This window comes from Pseudophryne corroboree, chromosome 1 (assembly GCF_028390025.1).
Source record: "Pseudophryne corroboree isolate aPseCor3 chromosome 1, aPseCor3.hap2, whole genome shotgun sequence".
In the NCBI taxonomy this organism is placed as follows: domain Eukaryota; kingdom Metazoa; phylum Chordata; class Amphibia; order Anura; family Myobatrachidae; genus Pseudophryne; species Pseudophryne corroboree.
The window spans coordinates 1,080,166,357-1,080,181,648 of NC_086444.1; the positions used below are offsets into that span (position 1 = coordinate 1,080,166,357).

General features: G+C 41.7%; 1 protein-coding gene across 1 annotated transcript; it reads right to left on the bottom strand.

Annotated features, from left to right (window-relative positions):
• Positions 1–1,849: 1,849 nt before the first annotated feature.
• On the bottom strand, positions 1,850–2,929 carry LOC135050502 (paraneoplastic antigen Ma1 homolog). Its single transcript, XM_063956984.1, has one exon. The coding sequence runs from the start codon at positions 2,927–2,929 to the stop codon at positions 1,850–1,852; it is 1,080 nt and encodes a 359-aa protein (XP_063813054.1).
• Positions 2,930–15,292: the final 12,363 nt, after the last annotated feature.

Genomic DNA, 15,292 nt, shown 5'->3' on the forward strand with positions numbered 1-15,292 from the left:
TCAGGGGCTAATTCCGGCTTCTTCTGTAACAGGTTTTTTCTCTTCCAAACTGGTGGGTATCCTTTCGTAAGGTCAGTCAATGGCTTAGCGATATTTGAATACCCCGGGACAAACTTCCGGTAGTACCCACAAAACCCTAGGAACGAACGCAGATCTTTCAATTTAGTGGGACGGGGCCATTTATTTACTACTTCTACTTTGGCTGGATCAGTGGCTACTCCCTCACGGCTGACAATGTGTCCTAAATACTTTACGGAGGACTGGCATAAATCACATTTGTCCAAAGACAATTTCAACCCTCCTTCATTCAGCCGGTCTATCACTCTAAGCAAGCGGTTATTGTGTTCTTCCAGGGAGCTTCCAAAGACTATTATATCATCTAGGTATACTATCACCTCTCGGTAATTCATGTCCCCGACTACCTTGTCCATAGTTCGTTGAAAGGTTGCTGGAGCTCCTCTAATTCCCTGCGGCATCATCAAAAATTCATAAAAACCTAATGGACAGATGAATGCGGTCTTCTCCCTATCGCTAGAGCACATAGGTATCTGGTAGAAACCACTTCTCAAGTCCAGAACCAAAAACCAGATACTGCCTTGAAGGCAGTCTAAAGCCTCATCAATCTTGGGAACAGTGTATTGGCCAGGTATAGTCTGTTGATTCAAAGTTCTGTAATCCACACACATACGTATGTTCCCATTCTTTTTTCTGGCAATAACAATAGGCGAGGCGTATGGACTTCTGGATTCAATAATGACTTGATTCTCTAATAATCCTTTTAAATGTATCCTCACGTCATTAAAGTCTGCTGGAGCAATTCTACGGGACCGCTCACGGAAAAGGTTATCATTAGTTAGTTTGATGTGATGCTCAACTCCCTTAGCTTTCCCTAAGTCCCATTCTTCTGCTGAGAAAGCTTGGTCTCTCTTCAATAGTTCCCGTATTAAAGCATCCTTTTCAGACCCAGAGATATCGCTTCCCTTAAAACACAAGTCATAGTGCTTTCCACAGACAGGTGAAACGTTTATTGGCATTTCAGCATTCTCTTCCGCATTCTCTGATTTTATACATGCGGTTTCTCCATTAGTTTGAGTTTGGATAACAAATGTGTCTATACTGGCCTTATTGTCTGCCTCCCTACACCAATCGGTCAAGGCTTGGTATAATTTGGTATTCGTCCCTACAATAATGGGGAGATTTTCTCTGCCTTCTGGGATTTCAGGGCATATTAATGCAACAAATGCGACCTGATTGGTTTCATTAGCCCCATATCTTTCAAATTCCAGGGTGACATTGACATAACCCAAATAGGGGTACCTTTCTACACTGAGCCCCCATATGACCAGTCCAGATAATGACTGTATCTTCACATCAGGTATGTTTGTTCGATACCATGACTCAAAAATTATAGACACCTGTGAACCACTGTCCAAAAGAACTTCACAGTTTTTTCCATTTATTTTAGCTACTCTCGTGGGGATAGGTCCTAAAAGACCCTCTGGGATGTCTCCATTCCACCATGAGCTCCCCATGGCACATCTACCAATTTCTAGGGGGCTGGTGAGGGGATGACCACTGACCTCCCCCTCTCGTTTCCCTGATCAGTTCCTTCTGGGTTAGTATCACTAGTATTAGCATCATTACTACTCTTATTCTGGTTGCATTCAATTGCCCTGTGACCATATCGTCCACATTTGAAACATCCTCTAGTGTTTCTATTTCCTCGTCCTATTCCTCTAATCACATTGCCTCGTTGGGTGACATTAACACCTTGAGTAGCAATGAATCGATCAATCTTTTTATTTTGCTCCTCCATTAGTTTTAAAATCTTTTCCTCAAATGCGTTAGATTAAGATTCTATAGTAGGAAACACCACTTTTACCTTTTTTATGGTTCGTTCTCTCATCTCAATCAAAGTCTCTTCTTGCTTTATCTCTTTCATTAGATCATTAAAACTAGGAGGAATTATACGAGTCTCAGTACAACGTAATTTCTGTGCTACAGGGTCTGCAGTCAATGCACCTCTCAATAGTTGTTTCATCCTACTTGCATCCACCTCTGTTTTCTGCAGTCCTTCTTTATCTACTATCTTATACAACAATCTGTCTAATCTGTATAAAAAAGTGCTTAATTTTTCTCCCGAATCCTGGAAAGTGTGATGTATTCTCGAGACTAAACCCCCTACATCTTCAAGAGTTCCGTAAGCATAGTCAAGAGCTTCAAAATAGGTTTCAAGAGTTGCATTCGGGTTACTCCGCTGGGCAGCTTGTATTACACCCATCACAGGTCCCCGTAAACTCTCTACCACTCGTTGTCTTTTTATGTGGTCCGGACATTGCCACTCCTCAGTCTGTTGTTTAGCCGCTTCCTTCCAGGATTCATAAGTTTCCTCCCCTTGAGGTATTGGCTGGATTCCAGAAAATATGCGTAATCTCCTATAGCTCCCTTCGTAATGCCACCTCTCAAGCTGAGTGACGACACGATCCATTATGGACTCAAACTGGCCCCCTAATCGGTCTTCACTATTTTTTGACATTGCATCACTCCCTTCTTTATCTTTGGATTTTGGAGCACTATCCACTTCGTCTATTGATGACATTTTGGGGTTGTGAGCACTGGGAGCATCATCCTTTTCTCTGCCACTCGGACTATGACTAGGCCAAAGAATATCCCATTTTCTTCCTGAGTCTTCGTCTGCTATTATCCTACTGGGAATTAAACTAGCATCTAGGTCTTTTCCAGTTTCTATAAGTATAGCACAGACGTCTCCCAACTCTCCTCTCCACTTATCCACTATGTAAGGTTCATACACGCCATACAATGTCCTGACCTTTGATAATATATCACTATCAGAGAATTCTGAAAAGCTTCCTTTTATCCCAAAACACCTTTGGGGATTTTTCCCTTTCTGTTGACACCACAAATACATGTCCTCCCTTAACACAATCCATATCTCTATCCATGTTATTATTAACTAGTCTTTTCAAACTAAGCGCTAACCTGGGATCTCAGCAGTGCCTCCAGTTGTAACCACCCCTTTGTCCTTGATGGTAGTCGCGAACACCAGATAGTTAATTATATTAATATGAAGTGCCTCCACCCGAGCTAATATATTTAAGGCTTGCTCAGGTAAGCCCAAATCACCCCTTTACAGAATGAGAATGTTGTGAGCAAAGATTTATACTTTTTTTCTGCTAAGGCTGTATATTAAGTTTTCATTAAGAAGTAATTACCTTCCCCTTCTTTTTCAGGTCATCCACGTCCAGCCGAAACCACCAACAGTAAGTATAATATGGTCTGTTGCATAGGTTCAACACAAAAAGGTTTTTATTAATACATACCAACTTCTGTGAAATCAGTATTGTGAATAATGAGATAAACACACAGTATATATGTGACATAGATCCCCAATATATTATACCCTCCTATTTCCTATACAAGAACCCTTTGCATGCAATACAAAAAATGAATTACTAAAAGTCCAAAAATGTAAACTTTGTATATTGATTAGTACCTGAATACCCGGGTATTCTATGAATATTTTATAAGTAACTCGAGTAACTCTTCTAACTGCAGTGTGTAGATATGTTGGGGCCCTTGACTACGTTGCTAAGAGAAAGAGTAGAAGAATAAGTCCAGATATATCCAATATTAATGATGTATATATCCTCTAGTTTCCATGTTCACTGTGCTGGACAATTAGTGGCCGATAAAGCTATAGTTATGGTTTGGTTTAATCAAATTGATCGTTTGTAGTTCCTTAAGTATAAGTCAGGAAACCTATCATTACACTGTAGCTTTAACTATCCCACTGTGTCAATATGTCGTGGCCGCTCTAGCTTTTACTATAAATTGCTACTCTCTTGATCCATTTCCATATACTAAACTCCAGCTGTGTCCACCTTGGTTACTGGAGCAGAGATGCAGAAAAGAAAAACAGAAGGCTGCTATACAGTTCAACTGCTTGCTAACTTCACTCCACTCCCCCAGCCTCTTACTGTACAGAGAATGCTTAATTGTTAAGAGCAATATTGCAGATACTGCTTTATGTCTGAGCCGTACCTCTATCTGTACTGCTCTTATATCCTCCTGCTGTCACTTACTGGGCTGGTGCGGGCTGTGTTAGAGCTGCTGGTAGCACAGATAGCTTCTGGATGTCGTGGGCGCTGCTGTACATGTTATTAGCTTAGAGAGCCTCTGACTGACGCTAGCTATGTCTGTGCCGTTTCAGTACTCACTGTTAGGGAAGGCAGCGGTGTTGTGTCAATGTATCCTCCCTGCTTGTATTCCTTGAAAGCGTCGTTGTCACGTCGTCCCTGCTCCCGGCTCTGGAGGACGACCTGGGGAACTGCCAACGGTCAGGCTCAAACTCCACCCAGATGTCTGTCTCCTCCCTTGGGGCCGGCGGCTAGTACTGATTTGTCTACGCCGCTGACAGCTGCTGCTATGCGGCTCAGCCTCCACTCACTCCTTATCTAGCTTCCGGGCTCCACTCCGGTCAGGTTAATGCATCTGACCGATCAGCCGTGACGACACTACAGTTCTTTGCCCGTACTCCTCCTTCCTTCGGCAATAGCGCTCCCCTCTTCAGGCATCCATCGCAGCTCCAACCGAACAGCCTCTGCCCTCGCTCCGCTCCGGCAGCCCTATTTCTACCCTCTCTTCAACCGCTCACGCTACTCCCGTGAGCGTAGGGGCCCCTCGTGAGTCTATTATTTCTCGAACCTTCTACCACTAGTACTACATATATATTGTACATATATACTTATACTGACTATACTATTATACACCAATACCGCCACTAATACCACCATTACTGTTGATCATCCAGGAATATACATACACAATATACATACACTCATCTACAGCTCATATAGTTCATATATTATACTATATACATATACAGCCCATATAGGGGCTACAACAGTCTATGAGGGTGAGGGATGACATCTTTTTCCACTTACACTGGGAAAATCCCCAGGCCCAGATGTACTTACTAATTTATCCTGTGCTACCTTTAAGAAAGAATGAACCCCAAACCTTACTAAACCATATAATGCCTGAGGCCTTCCAATATGAGATGCTGAATCACAGATAGCAGCTCAGTAAACAGTAACCATACTTAGGAGGTATAATAATCTACCACATACACACATTAGGGAAGAACATGCTAAATCCACACATAGGGGGTAATTCCAAGTTGATCGCAGCAGGAAATTTTTTAGCAGTTGGGCAAAACCATGTGCACTGCAGAGGGGGCAGATATAACATTTGCAGAGAGAGTTAGATTTGGGTGGGTTATTTTGTTTCTGTGCAGGGTAAATACTGGCTGCTATATTTTTACACTGCAATTTAGATTGCAGATTTAACTCACCACACCCAAATCTAACTCTCTCTGTACATGTTATATCTGCCTCCCCTGCAGTGCACATGGGCCCTCATTCCGAGTTGTTCGCTCGGTATTTTTCATCGCATCGCAGTGAAAATCCGCTTAGTACGCATGCGCAATGTTCGCACTGCGACTGCGCCAAGTAACTTTACTATGAAGAAAGTAATTTTACTCACGGCTTTTTCATCGCTCCGGCGATCGTAATGTGATTGACAGGAAATGGGTGTTACTGGGCGGAAACACGGCGTTTCAGGGGCGTGTGGCTGAAAACGCTACCGTTTCCGGAAAAAACGCAGGAGTGGCCGGGGAAACGGTGGGAGTGCCTGGGCGAACGCTGGGTGTGTTTGTGACGTCAACCAGGAACGACAAGCACTGAAATGATCGCACAGGCAGAGTAAGTCTGAAGCTACTCTGAAACTGCTAAGTAGTTAGTAATCGCAATATTGCGAATACATCGGTCGCAATTTTAAGAAGCTAAGATTCACTCCCAGTAGGCGGCGGCTTAGCGTGTGTAACTCTGCTAAATTCGCCTTGCGACCGATCAACTCGGAATGAGGGCCATGGTTTTGCCCAACTGCTAAAAAATTTCCTGCTGCGATCAACTTGGAATTACCCCCATAATCACACCCAGGACCTCAGGGCAATGTTAACCACTGTGCAGGTTTAGATTTCACCAGTGACCTGGATTTCAGAGGTGTGTTGTTGATGTAACTTATATAAATATTGCTCTTTGGTAAATGCAACCCAATATATTTAATTTTGTTTTGTTAAATACAATAATATGTGTTAAAGGCTACTGAGAGATAGCTGGAGATTATAAATGATAATACTTTAAATTAAAATAAATAAATAAATAAATAACTAAATAAATAATAATAATTGTGTAAGTTTTAATTGCAAGATGGAAAAAAAATCTTGTGTTGACAAATACTGTACCTTCACTACCGAAAACATTGGCTGCAACCAATTACCTACTTGTAATTGCTACTAACTTCAACAGAGATAATGATTCTATATGCAGGGTTTATACTGACTATTCTGAGACAGAAGGGTATATTTATTTTAAAGCTTCCAATAATCTGCGTTTTTTCCCGTGGGATTTAAAATAACCAATAATATTGAATGCATAACATGCCTGGCTTTACATTCAGTATCATTGCAGTTTTACATCCCATTGGCAGGCATAGATTAACAATAGGGTAGATGGGACTGGCCTTCACATAAAAATAGGCCCATCATCATGACAGCATGATGCTGACCAGCCACCCAGCTGGCCACAGGGCCAGCCATAAATAATAAGTATTAAAAGTGTATTTCTATTCTCCATAAAATGAGGCAATGTTTGTGCTTTTCCATATTTAGAGAGACATTGGGGCTGATAGTGTAAGAGGCACACACCCTTCTGGCACTGGCCACACCCACACAGCACTGGTCACACCCACTCAGCACTGGTCACACCCACTCAGCACTGGTCTGGTCACTGCTCCTCTGCTTCTCAAAGTAGATTCTTGATCATTTTCAGCCCCAGGCCCATGTGGCCCATAATCCGGCCCTGCCCATGGCCAAAACTCCTGAAAGTTGTCTGGAAACCTGCCTGGTGCTTAGTAAATATACCCCAGAAAGTCAGCTGACAAAGGAGATTCTCTTTGTCACTATCAAGGCGTTAATATCTTGCATCCCTGGACACAGACTGCATATTTCTGTTAATGGGAAGTTGCTGTGATATATTCAGAAGCAGTGGGGTGGTCCACCCTGGGAACTTGGATCAAGGGGAGGGTTCAACATTGCAGGCGGAGAGCCTCTTTTTTATTAGTGGCTGAGGTAACTATCAATATATATTGCTACATACTGCAGGGCATTGTAATGATTAGGCCCAGAATTCTTAGGTTATAGCGCTATGCGGTTAGCATACCGCTCGTCAGGATCCCGGCTGTCACAATACCGACGCCAAGATCCCGGCAGGGGGTACCATACCGCCGCCGGTATACCGGCGATGTAGGTGATTCCCCCTCTATGAGTGTCCACGACAGCTATAGAGGGAGAATAGAACTCGTGGCGAACATATCTCGCCACCGAGCCCGCAAGGGGCTTAGTTGGACTAGCCCCCCTGCCGGAATTCCACCGCTCAGGAGGCCGATGTCGGTAAACTGACAATCGGCATCCCATGCGGTGGGATATCATACCAAACCCGTTTTAACAAATTCTATCCCATTTCCATTACACTCAAAATTTCAGTTTCCTTTTATGTTTTATGTACCAGGGAATAACATACTTAGGAGGACATGTACCAAGAAGTGATAAAAGTGTAGAAGTGAGCCAGTGGAGAAGTTGCCCATGGCAACCAATCAGCTGCTCTGTATACTTTAATAGCATGCAAATTATAAATGTTACGTCAATGCTGATTGATTGCCATGGGCAACTTCTCCACTGGCTCACTTCTCCACTTTTATCGCTGCTTAGTACATCTCCCCCATAATTTCTACAGGACCTATAATGACCTAATTTGGGTGTTAGTACTAGTGATGTGCACCGGACATTTTTCGGGTTTTGTGTTTTGGTTTTGGATTCGTTTCCATGGCCGTGTTTTGGATTCGGACGCGTTTTGGCAAAACCTCCCTGAAACTTTTTTGTCGGGTGTGTTTTGGATTTGGGTGTTATTTTACAAAAACCCCTCAAAAACCGCTTAAATCATAGAATTTGGGGGTCATTTTGATCCCATAGTATTATTAACCTCAATAACCATAATTTCCACTCATTTCCAGTCTATTCTGAACACCTCACAATGTTATTTTTAGTCCTAAAATTTGCACCGAGGTCGCTGGATGACTAAGCTAAGCGACCCAAGTGGCCGACACAAACACCTGGCCCATCTAGGAGTGGCACTGCAGTGTCAGACAGGATGGCACTTCAAAAAAATAGTCCCCAAACAGCACATGATGCAAAGAAAAAAAGAGGCGCAATGAGGTAGCTGTGTGACTAAGCTAAGCGACCCAAGTGGCCGATACAAACACCTGGCCCATCTAGGAGTGGCACTGCAGTTTTCTAGCGAGAGGATGAGTGCTTCCATCCTCATGTGAAGCTGAACCACTAGAAAAGAAATATAACCCAAAAGTGCGCAATAAATGTCACAATAGGCAGCCGTTACACATTAACAAGGGAACACCAAATCCCTAAAATACTAGAGCAGGAAAAAGAATTTTTATGTGTACATAGGCGCCTTTTGTGTCAAAGATGACAAATGGCATAAGTGTTTATAAATAAAACACAATTTATTACAGAAATGACATAAAAACATATACAACATACATGAGGTATATTGCACTGATCCCAAAAAGATATATATGTTTCTCACCCTCTTTTAAATTTGCGGTGGGCAGATAGCTTTTATAGCAAAAAAGCAATCCAGTCCCGGTGGAATTCAGATGGCACCACCGCAAATAAGCTTTTATCTTTAAGAGGTAGAGTAGGGAATCCAGCGATACACTCACAAGCAGGTATCCATATCGTCCAAATGACGCGTTTCGGAGTAATCTCCTTTTTCAAGCTTGGATGACATGGATGAGAAAGAACCAGATATATATACCCTTAACAATTAGTACAATTTAGAGCAATTTCCGCTTCTGGATTCGTCGACCGGAAGTGACGTGTACATTTTGTATAGAACTTCCGGTAATTCTATTTACAATTCTCTCCTAAAGGTGCATAGTGCATATTACTTTTCACACAAAGAGAGAGAGAAAGAAGGTACATCTATACTAGTGGATGTTTCCTCAAACTCCTAGATCGATTGAAGGAGCGCTGGACTTCCGTTTTCGCTGACCGGAAGTGACGTGTGCGTTCCACCGCTGCGTTCCATATCGCGGCCATTTTGAAAGGATCTTTCCATTCATTCAGGAAGTATGACGTGCGTTCCACTAGAGATAATCGTATACGAAGGAGCACTTCCACTTTTATAGGTTATATCTTCATATATGAGTTTGATTCAATGAGGATAATTCTGATGCCATATCTCCTCAACCTTCCTTTGCCGTACTTTATATTCCGGGCCAGTCCATCCCTAATACCGGGAGATAGGCATCTTTTGTATCTCCACAGTTATCCTCATGCATAATTAAAAAAAGGAAAAAAAAGAAGTAAAAGATTAGAGCGAGTTCCACATATATGTACTAAAATGTTAATAATACAGATAAAATGAACAAACATTTACTCTAAAAACCATCTTAACTCAAAATCTGAGTTATGTCCTTCAGGTTGCAAGGTATTCAGACTAAAAATCCACCTCATTTCACTCTGTGCAAGTTTCTTTTCTACATTTCTATATTTCCAATTGCCCTTAATCAATTGGATACCTAGGAATCTCTTGATTCCTTTTTCACATTTATTGTGAACCAAAGAGAAATGCTCTGATAATGGGTGGGTATTGAGTCCCTTTTTAATGTTATACACATGTTCTGCAGTTCTCATTTTTAGACTTCTTGTGGTCTTACCTACATAGAGTTTACCACAGTTACACTCTATCAGGTAGATCACATTACGTGAGTGACAGGTAATAAATTCTCTTATTTTATATTTTTTCCCCCCTACTTCAAATTGTGTAGTCTTTCTCTCTATCCCATTTTTCGTGGTTGATTTACACATTAAGCACGTTCCACAACGATGGAATCCAATACTTCGTTCGCTGGCCCCCTTTTCATTTTTCAGCGTACTCTGTACTAACATATTCTTAAGGGATGAAGCCTTTTTATAAATAAAACTGGGTTGGTCAGGTATAATATCGCACAAGATCGGGTCAGCCTTCAAAATCCTCCAATTTTTTCTTATAATACCTTCTACCTTTTTATGATGGGCACCGTATTTAGTGATATAGGCCCATTCATATCGAGTGTCTTTTTCTGTGGGTTTGGGTTTTTCTTTTAAAAGGTCTTTTCTATCTATAGTTTGAACTTTTTGTTTTGCAGTTTCCAAAAGATGTCTAGGGTATCCTTTTTGAGCAAAGCGTGTAGTCATTTCATTTGTTTGTTCATGAAAGGTGCTTGTATTAGTGCAGTTTCTTTTTAATCTTGTAAACTGGCCCAAAGGAATATTTTCCAGCCACCTTTTGTGATGTTCACTTGATATTTCAATATATGAGTTAGAATCTGTTGGTTTTCTGTGTGTTTTAGTGCATATTAATCCATTTTCTATATATATAACCAAATCTAAAAACGATAAAGATTCTGTACTCTTATTAAAAGTTAATTCTATATTATACGTATTCTGATTAAGACTATGACAAAACGAATTAAAAGACTCTTCCCCTGGCAGGGGAAGACTGCAAAAACAAAAAGTTCAAACTATAGATAGAAAAGACCTTTTAAAAGAAAAACCCAAACCCACAGAAAAAGACACTCGATATGAATGGGCCTATATCACTAAATACGGTGCCCATCATAAAAAGGTAGAAGGTATTATAAGAAAAAATTGGAGGATTTTGAAGGATGACCCGATCTTGTGCGATATTATACCTGACCAACCCAGTTTTATTTATAAAAGGCTTCATCCCTTAAGAATATGTTAGTACAGAGTACGCTGAAAAATGAAAAGGGGGCCAGCGAACGAAGTATTGGATTCCATCGTTGTGGAACGTGCTTAATGTGTAAATCAACCACGAAAAATGGGATAGAGAGAAAGACTACACAATTTGAAGTAGGGGGGAAAAAATATAAAATAAGAGAATTTATTACCTGTCACTCACGTAATGTGATCTACCTGATAGAGTGTAACTGTGGTAAACTCTATGTAGGTAAGACCACAAGAAGTCTAAAAATGAGAACTGCAGAACATGTGTATAACATTAAAAAGGGACTCAATACCCACCCATTATCAGAGCATTTCTCTTTGGTTCACAATAAATGTGAAAAAGGAATCAAGAGATTCCTAGGTATCCAATTGATTAAGGGCAATTGGAAATATAGAAATGTAGAAAAGAAACTTGCACAGAGTGAAATGAGGTGGATTTTTAGTCTGAATACCTTGCAACCTGAAGGACATAACTCAGATTTTGAGTTAAGATGGTTTTTAGAGTAAATGTTTGTTCATTTTATCTGTATTATTAACATTTTAGTACATATATGTGGAACTCGCTCTAATCTTTTACTTCTTTTTTTTCCTTTTTTTAATTATGCATGAGGATAACTGTGGAGATACAAAAGATGCCTATCTCCCGGTATTAGGGATGGACTGGCCCGGAATATAAAGTACGGCAAAGGAAGGTTGAGGAGATATGGCATCAGAATTATCCTCATTGAATCAAACTCATATATGAAGATATAACCTATAAAAGTGGAAGTGCTCCTTCGTATACGATTATCTCTAGTGGAACGCACGTCATACTTCCTGAATGAATGGAAAGATCCTTTCAAAATGGCCGCGATATGGAACGCAGCGGTGGAACGCACACGTCACTTCCGGTCAGCGAAAACGGAAGTCCAGCGCTCCTTCAATCGATCTAGGAGTTTGAGGAAACATCCACTAGTATAGATGTACCTTCTTTCTCTCTCTCTTTGTGTGAAAAGTAATATGCACTATGCACCTTTAGGAGAGAATTGTAAATAGAATTACCGGAAGTTCTATACAAAATGTACACGTCACTTCCGGTCGACGAATCCGGAAGCGGAAATTGCTCTAAATTGTACTAATTGTTAAGGGTATATATATCTGGTTCTTTCTCATCCATGTCATCCAAGCTTGAAAAAGGAGATTACTCCGAAACGCGTCGTTTGGACGATATGGATACCTGCTTGTGAGTGTATCGCTGGATTCCCTACTCTACCTCTTAAAGATAAAAGCTTATTTGCGGTGGTGCCATCTGAATTCCACCGGGACTGGATTGCTTTTTTGCTATAAAAGCTATCTGCCCACCGCAAATTTAAAAGAGGGTGAGAAACATATATATCTTTTTGGGATCAGTGCAATATACCTCATGTATATTTTATATGTTTTTATGTCATTTCTGTAATAAATTGTGTTTTATTTATAAATGTGATACCCGGGCAAATAAAGGACAATGTTATTGGGTGAGTAGATGATCTTTTACCTGGTGATTATGTCCGCTTTACACTATCTGTGTACCGGGATACCAACTTAAGATGGAAGTTCGTTCACGATACTTCGGAGAGGTAAGGGATATACGTCTGCACAAGCGGGTTGTTCAGGGTGCAGTCAACTCAACTTCGGTTTATTAAAGGCAGTAGGAAAATCAAACAACTTGACCAATAGTACTACGTTACAGTAAATCATCAAGTACAGATAATAAACAGTTGGTCTTCACACCGTAGATTATGCCAACACTGTCATAGACTGTTTAATTATTCAGGTGTTGCATATCCCATCACCGTCCTTCTCAGCAGTTATGCATGTTTACCTGAATTGGTTATATTGACTTATTATACTATTCAAACCTTAACTCAAATATTCAAGCTGTTACCATCAAAATATGCATGCATAAGAAAAACAGTTTGTTACCAGTTACAATTATCTGATTACCCTTACTGAGTATCCCATGTATTCAGAAGTATTAGTACAACTTATGTTCTTCCGCCTGTGCACAGGTCTGTAGCCCCCTTTAGAATGTGTCCACAAGTGGATATATATGCATATATATATTTAGTCTTTCTTAGACATGTCCATGTAGTGTAAATAAAGGCCTGTCCTCTCTGTGGCAACACTGAGGGAAAACTGATCCACTGCCTTTCCCATTCACTCTGTGTAGTTCTGTTCAGGCCTCCTTTGCACTGTAACCTGGCTGTCACAGTTCATCTGACGTACAATGTCACTGGTCTGTAAGGCCCGGCAGATAAGCATCGGTGGCACTAGCACTGTGTGTGCTGTCCTTTCTAGTAAGACTTAGGGCATTTAATGTAAGAGGATGCAGTTTGTGCTATTGCTGGCAACAAGTTATGCTGTGCCACAGACAAAAGTGTTCTATACTCCTAGCGTAGTGCCAGCTGCAATGTTTGTAGACAGTGTGTGAGCAGGGACCCTGTTTACTTGTACAGAATCCTCCCTGAGGATGGAGTTACCTCTCAGTGCTGTCTCTGGCTGCTGTATTCACAGCACTGTCTCTGCATGGATAGGGCATTCTCTGTAGCTGCTACTTCCTCTGTTCTTATATGGGCAGTGAGCTGTTACTGATGAAACCTCACTGATCTCACTCCCTCTCTCCTCCAGAGGAGTCCCTTGCTGTTGCTGCTGGGACTTGCACAATGATACTAGGGCTGACAGGATACTCTGGAACTGACACACAGGAACTCAGCCTCTGCAACTCACTGCCATTCTCACTCAGGATCCCACTGGTTGGTCTGCTGTCCTCTCTTCTGTCCCAGCTTACAGCACTCCTCAGTCCTCACACCAATCTCTCCATCACTCCACCCTTCCTCTGGGTTCTCTCTAGGGATTGGCCAATCAGATGAGAGGTGTGGGCAGTGTCCTCCATCACACCATCCACTGTTGCTAGGCTCCAAGAAAAAGGGGGGAAAGGGTAAAGCTGCAGGTTATGTCTGTTTATATGGCAGCCCAGAGTATACAGCTGTCCTTTTTGGCAAAAAGTCTGGGCTACACAGGTTCTCATAGGGTCCTACATGGAGCACCTGGTACAATAAGGCAATTTACATGTCAGTTGAAGGGAGCATGAGTCCTGTAAGTTCTGTGGGATACCACACTCAACCCCGCTTGAATGATGCGTGTCCTCACGCATTTGTCTCTCCACATAGTCATAAAGTCAATTTTTTTCACAACATTGACAATTTACTGACATGAAATACATTAGGTTGCAGGTACTGAAACAATTATGTTTTAAACCTCAATGCATTTAGTAACTTAAGAGCAAACAAGTTTGAAAATCACATTAGTATAATCAATACAGATCAGACATGAGAAGGGTCTATAACTAATGGGCAAGAACCCCTGTGCGCCTCTTCCCTGGCTTTCTCGATGCCTGCTGCAACAGTGAGATAAATTCTTCACCACTTATTGAGGTGTACTCATAGTCAGGACGATGCAACGCTGGAAAGAGCCATTTCACGGCCTCTTTAGCTTCCCCCTGGGTTTTTGCAGGATGGTGAGGTTTAGGGATGAGCATAACTGAATCTGATGCATTGGGTTTAGAGGATTCTAAGTCTTCCTCTGTGGCCTTGTGGGTCACTACTTCTGCTTCCCGGTCCTGATCAGTAGCGTTTGAATGAGCCGGATTGAGGTAGGCCATATTGGAATTGGTGTCTTCCATCATCGTAGGTCCACACTGAAACGACCGAACAGTTTCTTGCAGGTTCTGTTGCGTATATCCACTTGGTTTCACAAGGTTAGCTGTTCTTCCCAATAATGCACTCTGCGATTCGGCATTAGGATCCTGTTGACTGCATACAGATGGCCTCTGGTTTATACTTTCTGTCACGTTTTCTGTGGAATACATTCCATCTTCATGGCATCGGTAGTGACGTGGATGACCTCCACGGTGTGGATGGCACCAATAAGGCCTGCGATCTGCTGCATACCTGCTGCCCTTTACTGGAGCACCACCTGGACCCGTGACGTTGATTGCCCGTAGACCTTTCTCTCCTCTGATTATGTCAAATTCCACCATCTCTCCCTCTCCCAGGCTGCAATAGTATTTTCTGGGGTTGTTCCTCTGTATGGCCGTATAATGAATGAATGTATCTTGCTTGGTGTCATCACGATTGATGAATCCATACCCACGTCGCACATGAAACCAGATGACCTTTCCTGAAATTTTCCTTGTGTGGACAGGAGTGTCGGTATTTAATATGTCGGTTAACTCATCTGCATTTATATGGTATTGCCTGCCATAGTGTGGCCATCCTTCTTCAGAGGTTGGTTTTAACCTTATTGTGTCCCCCGAGGCTCGGT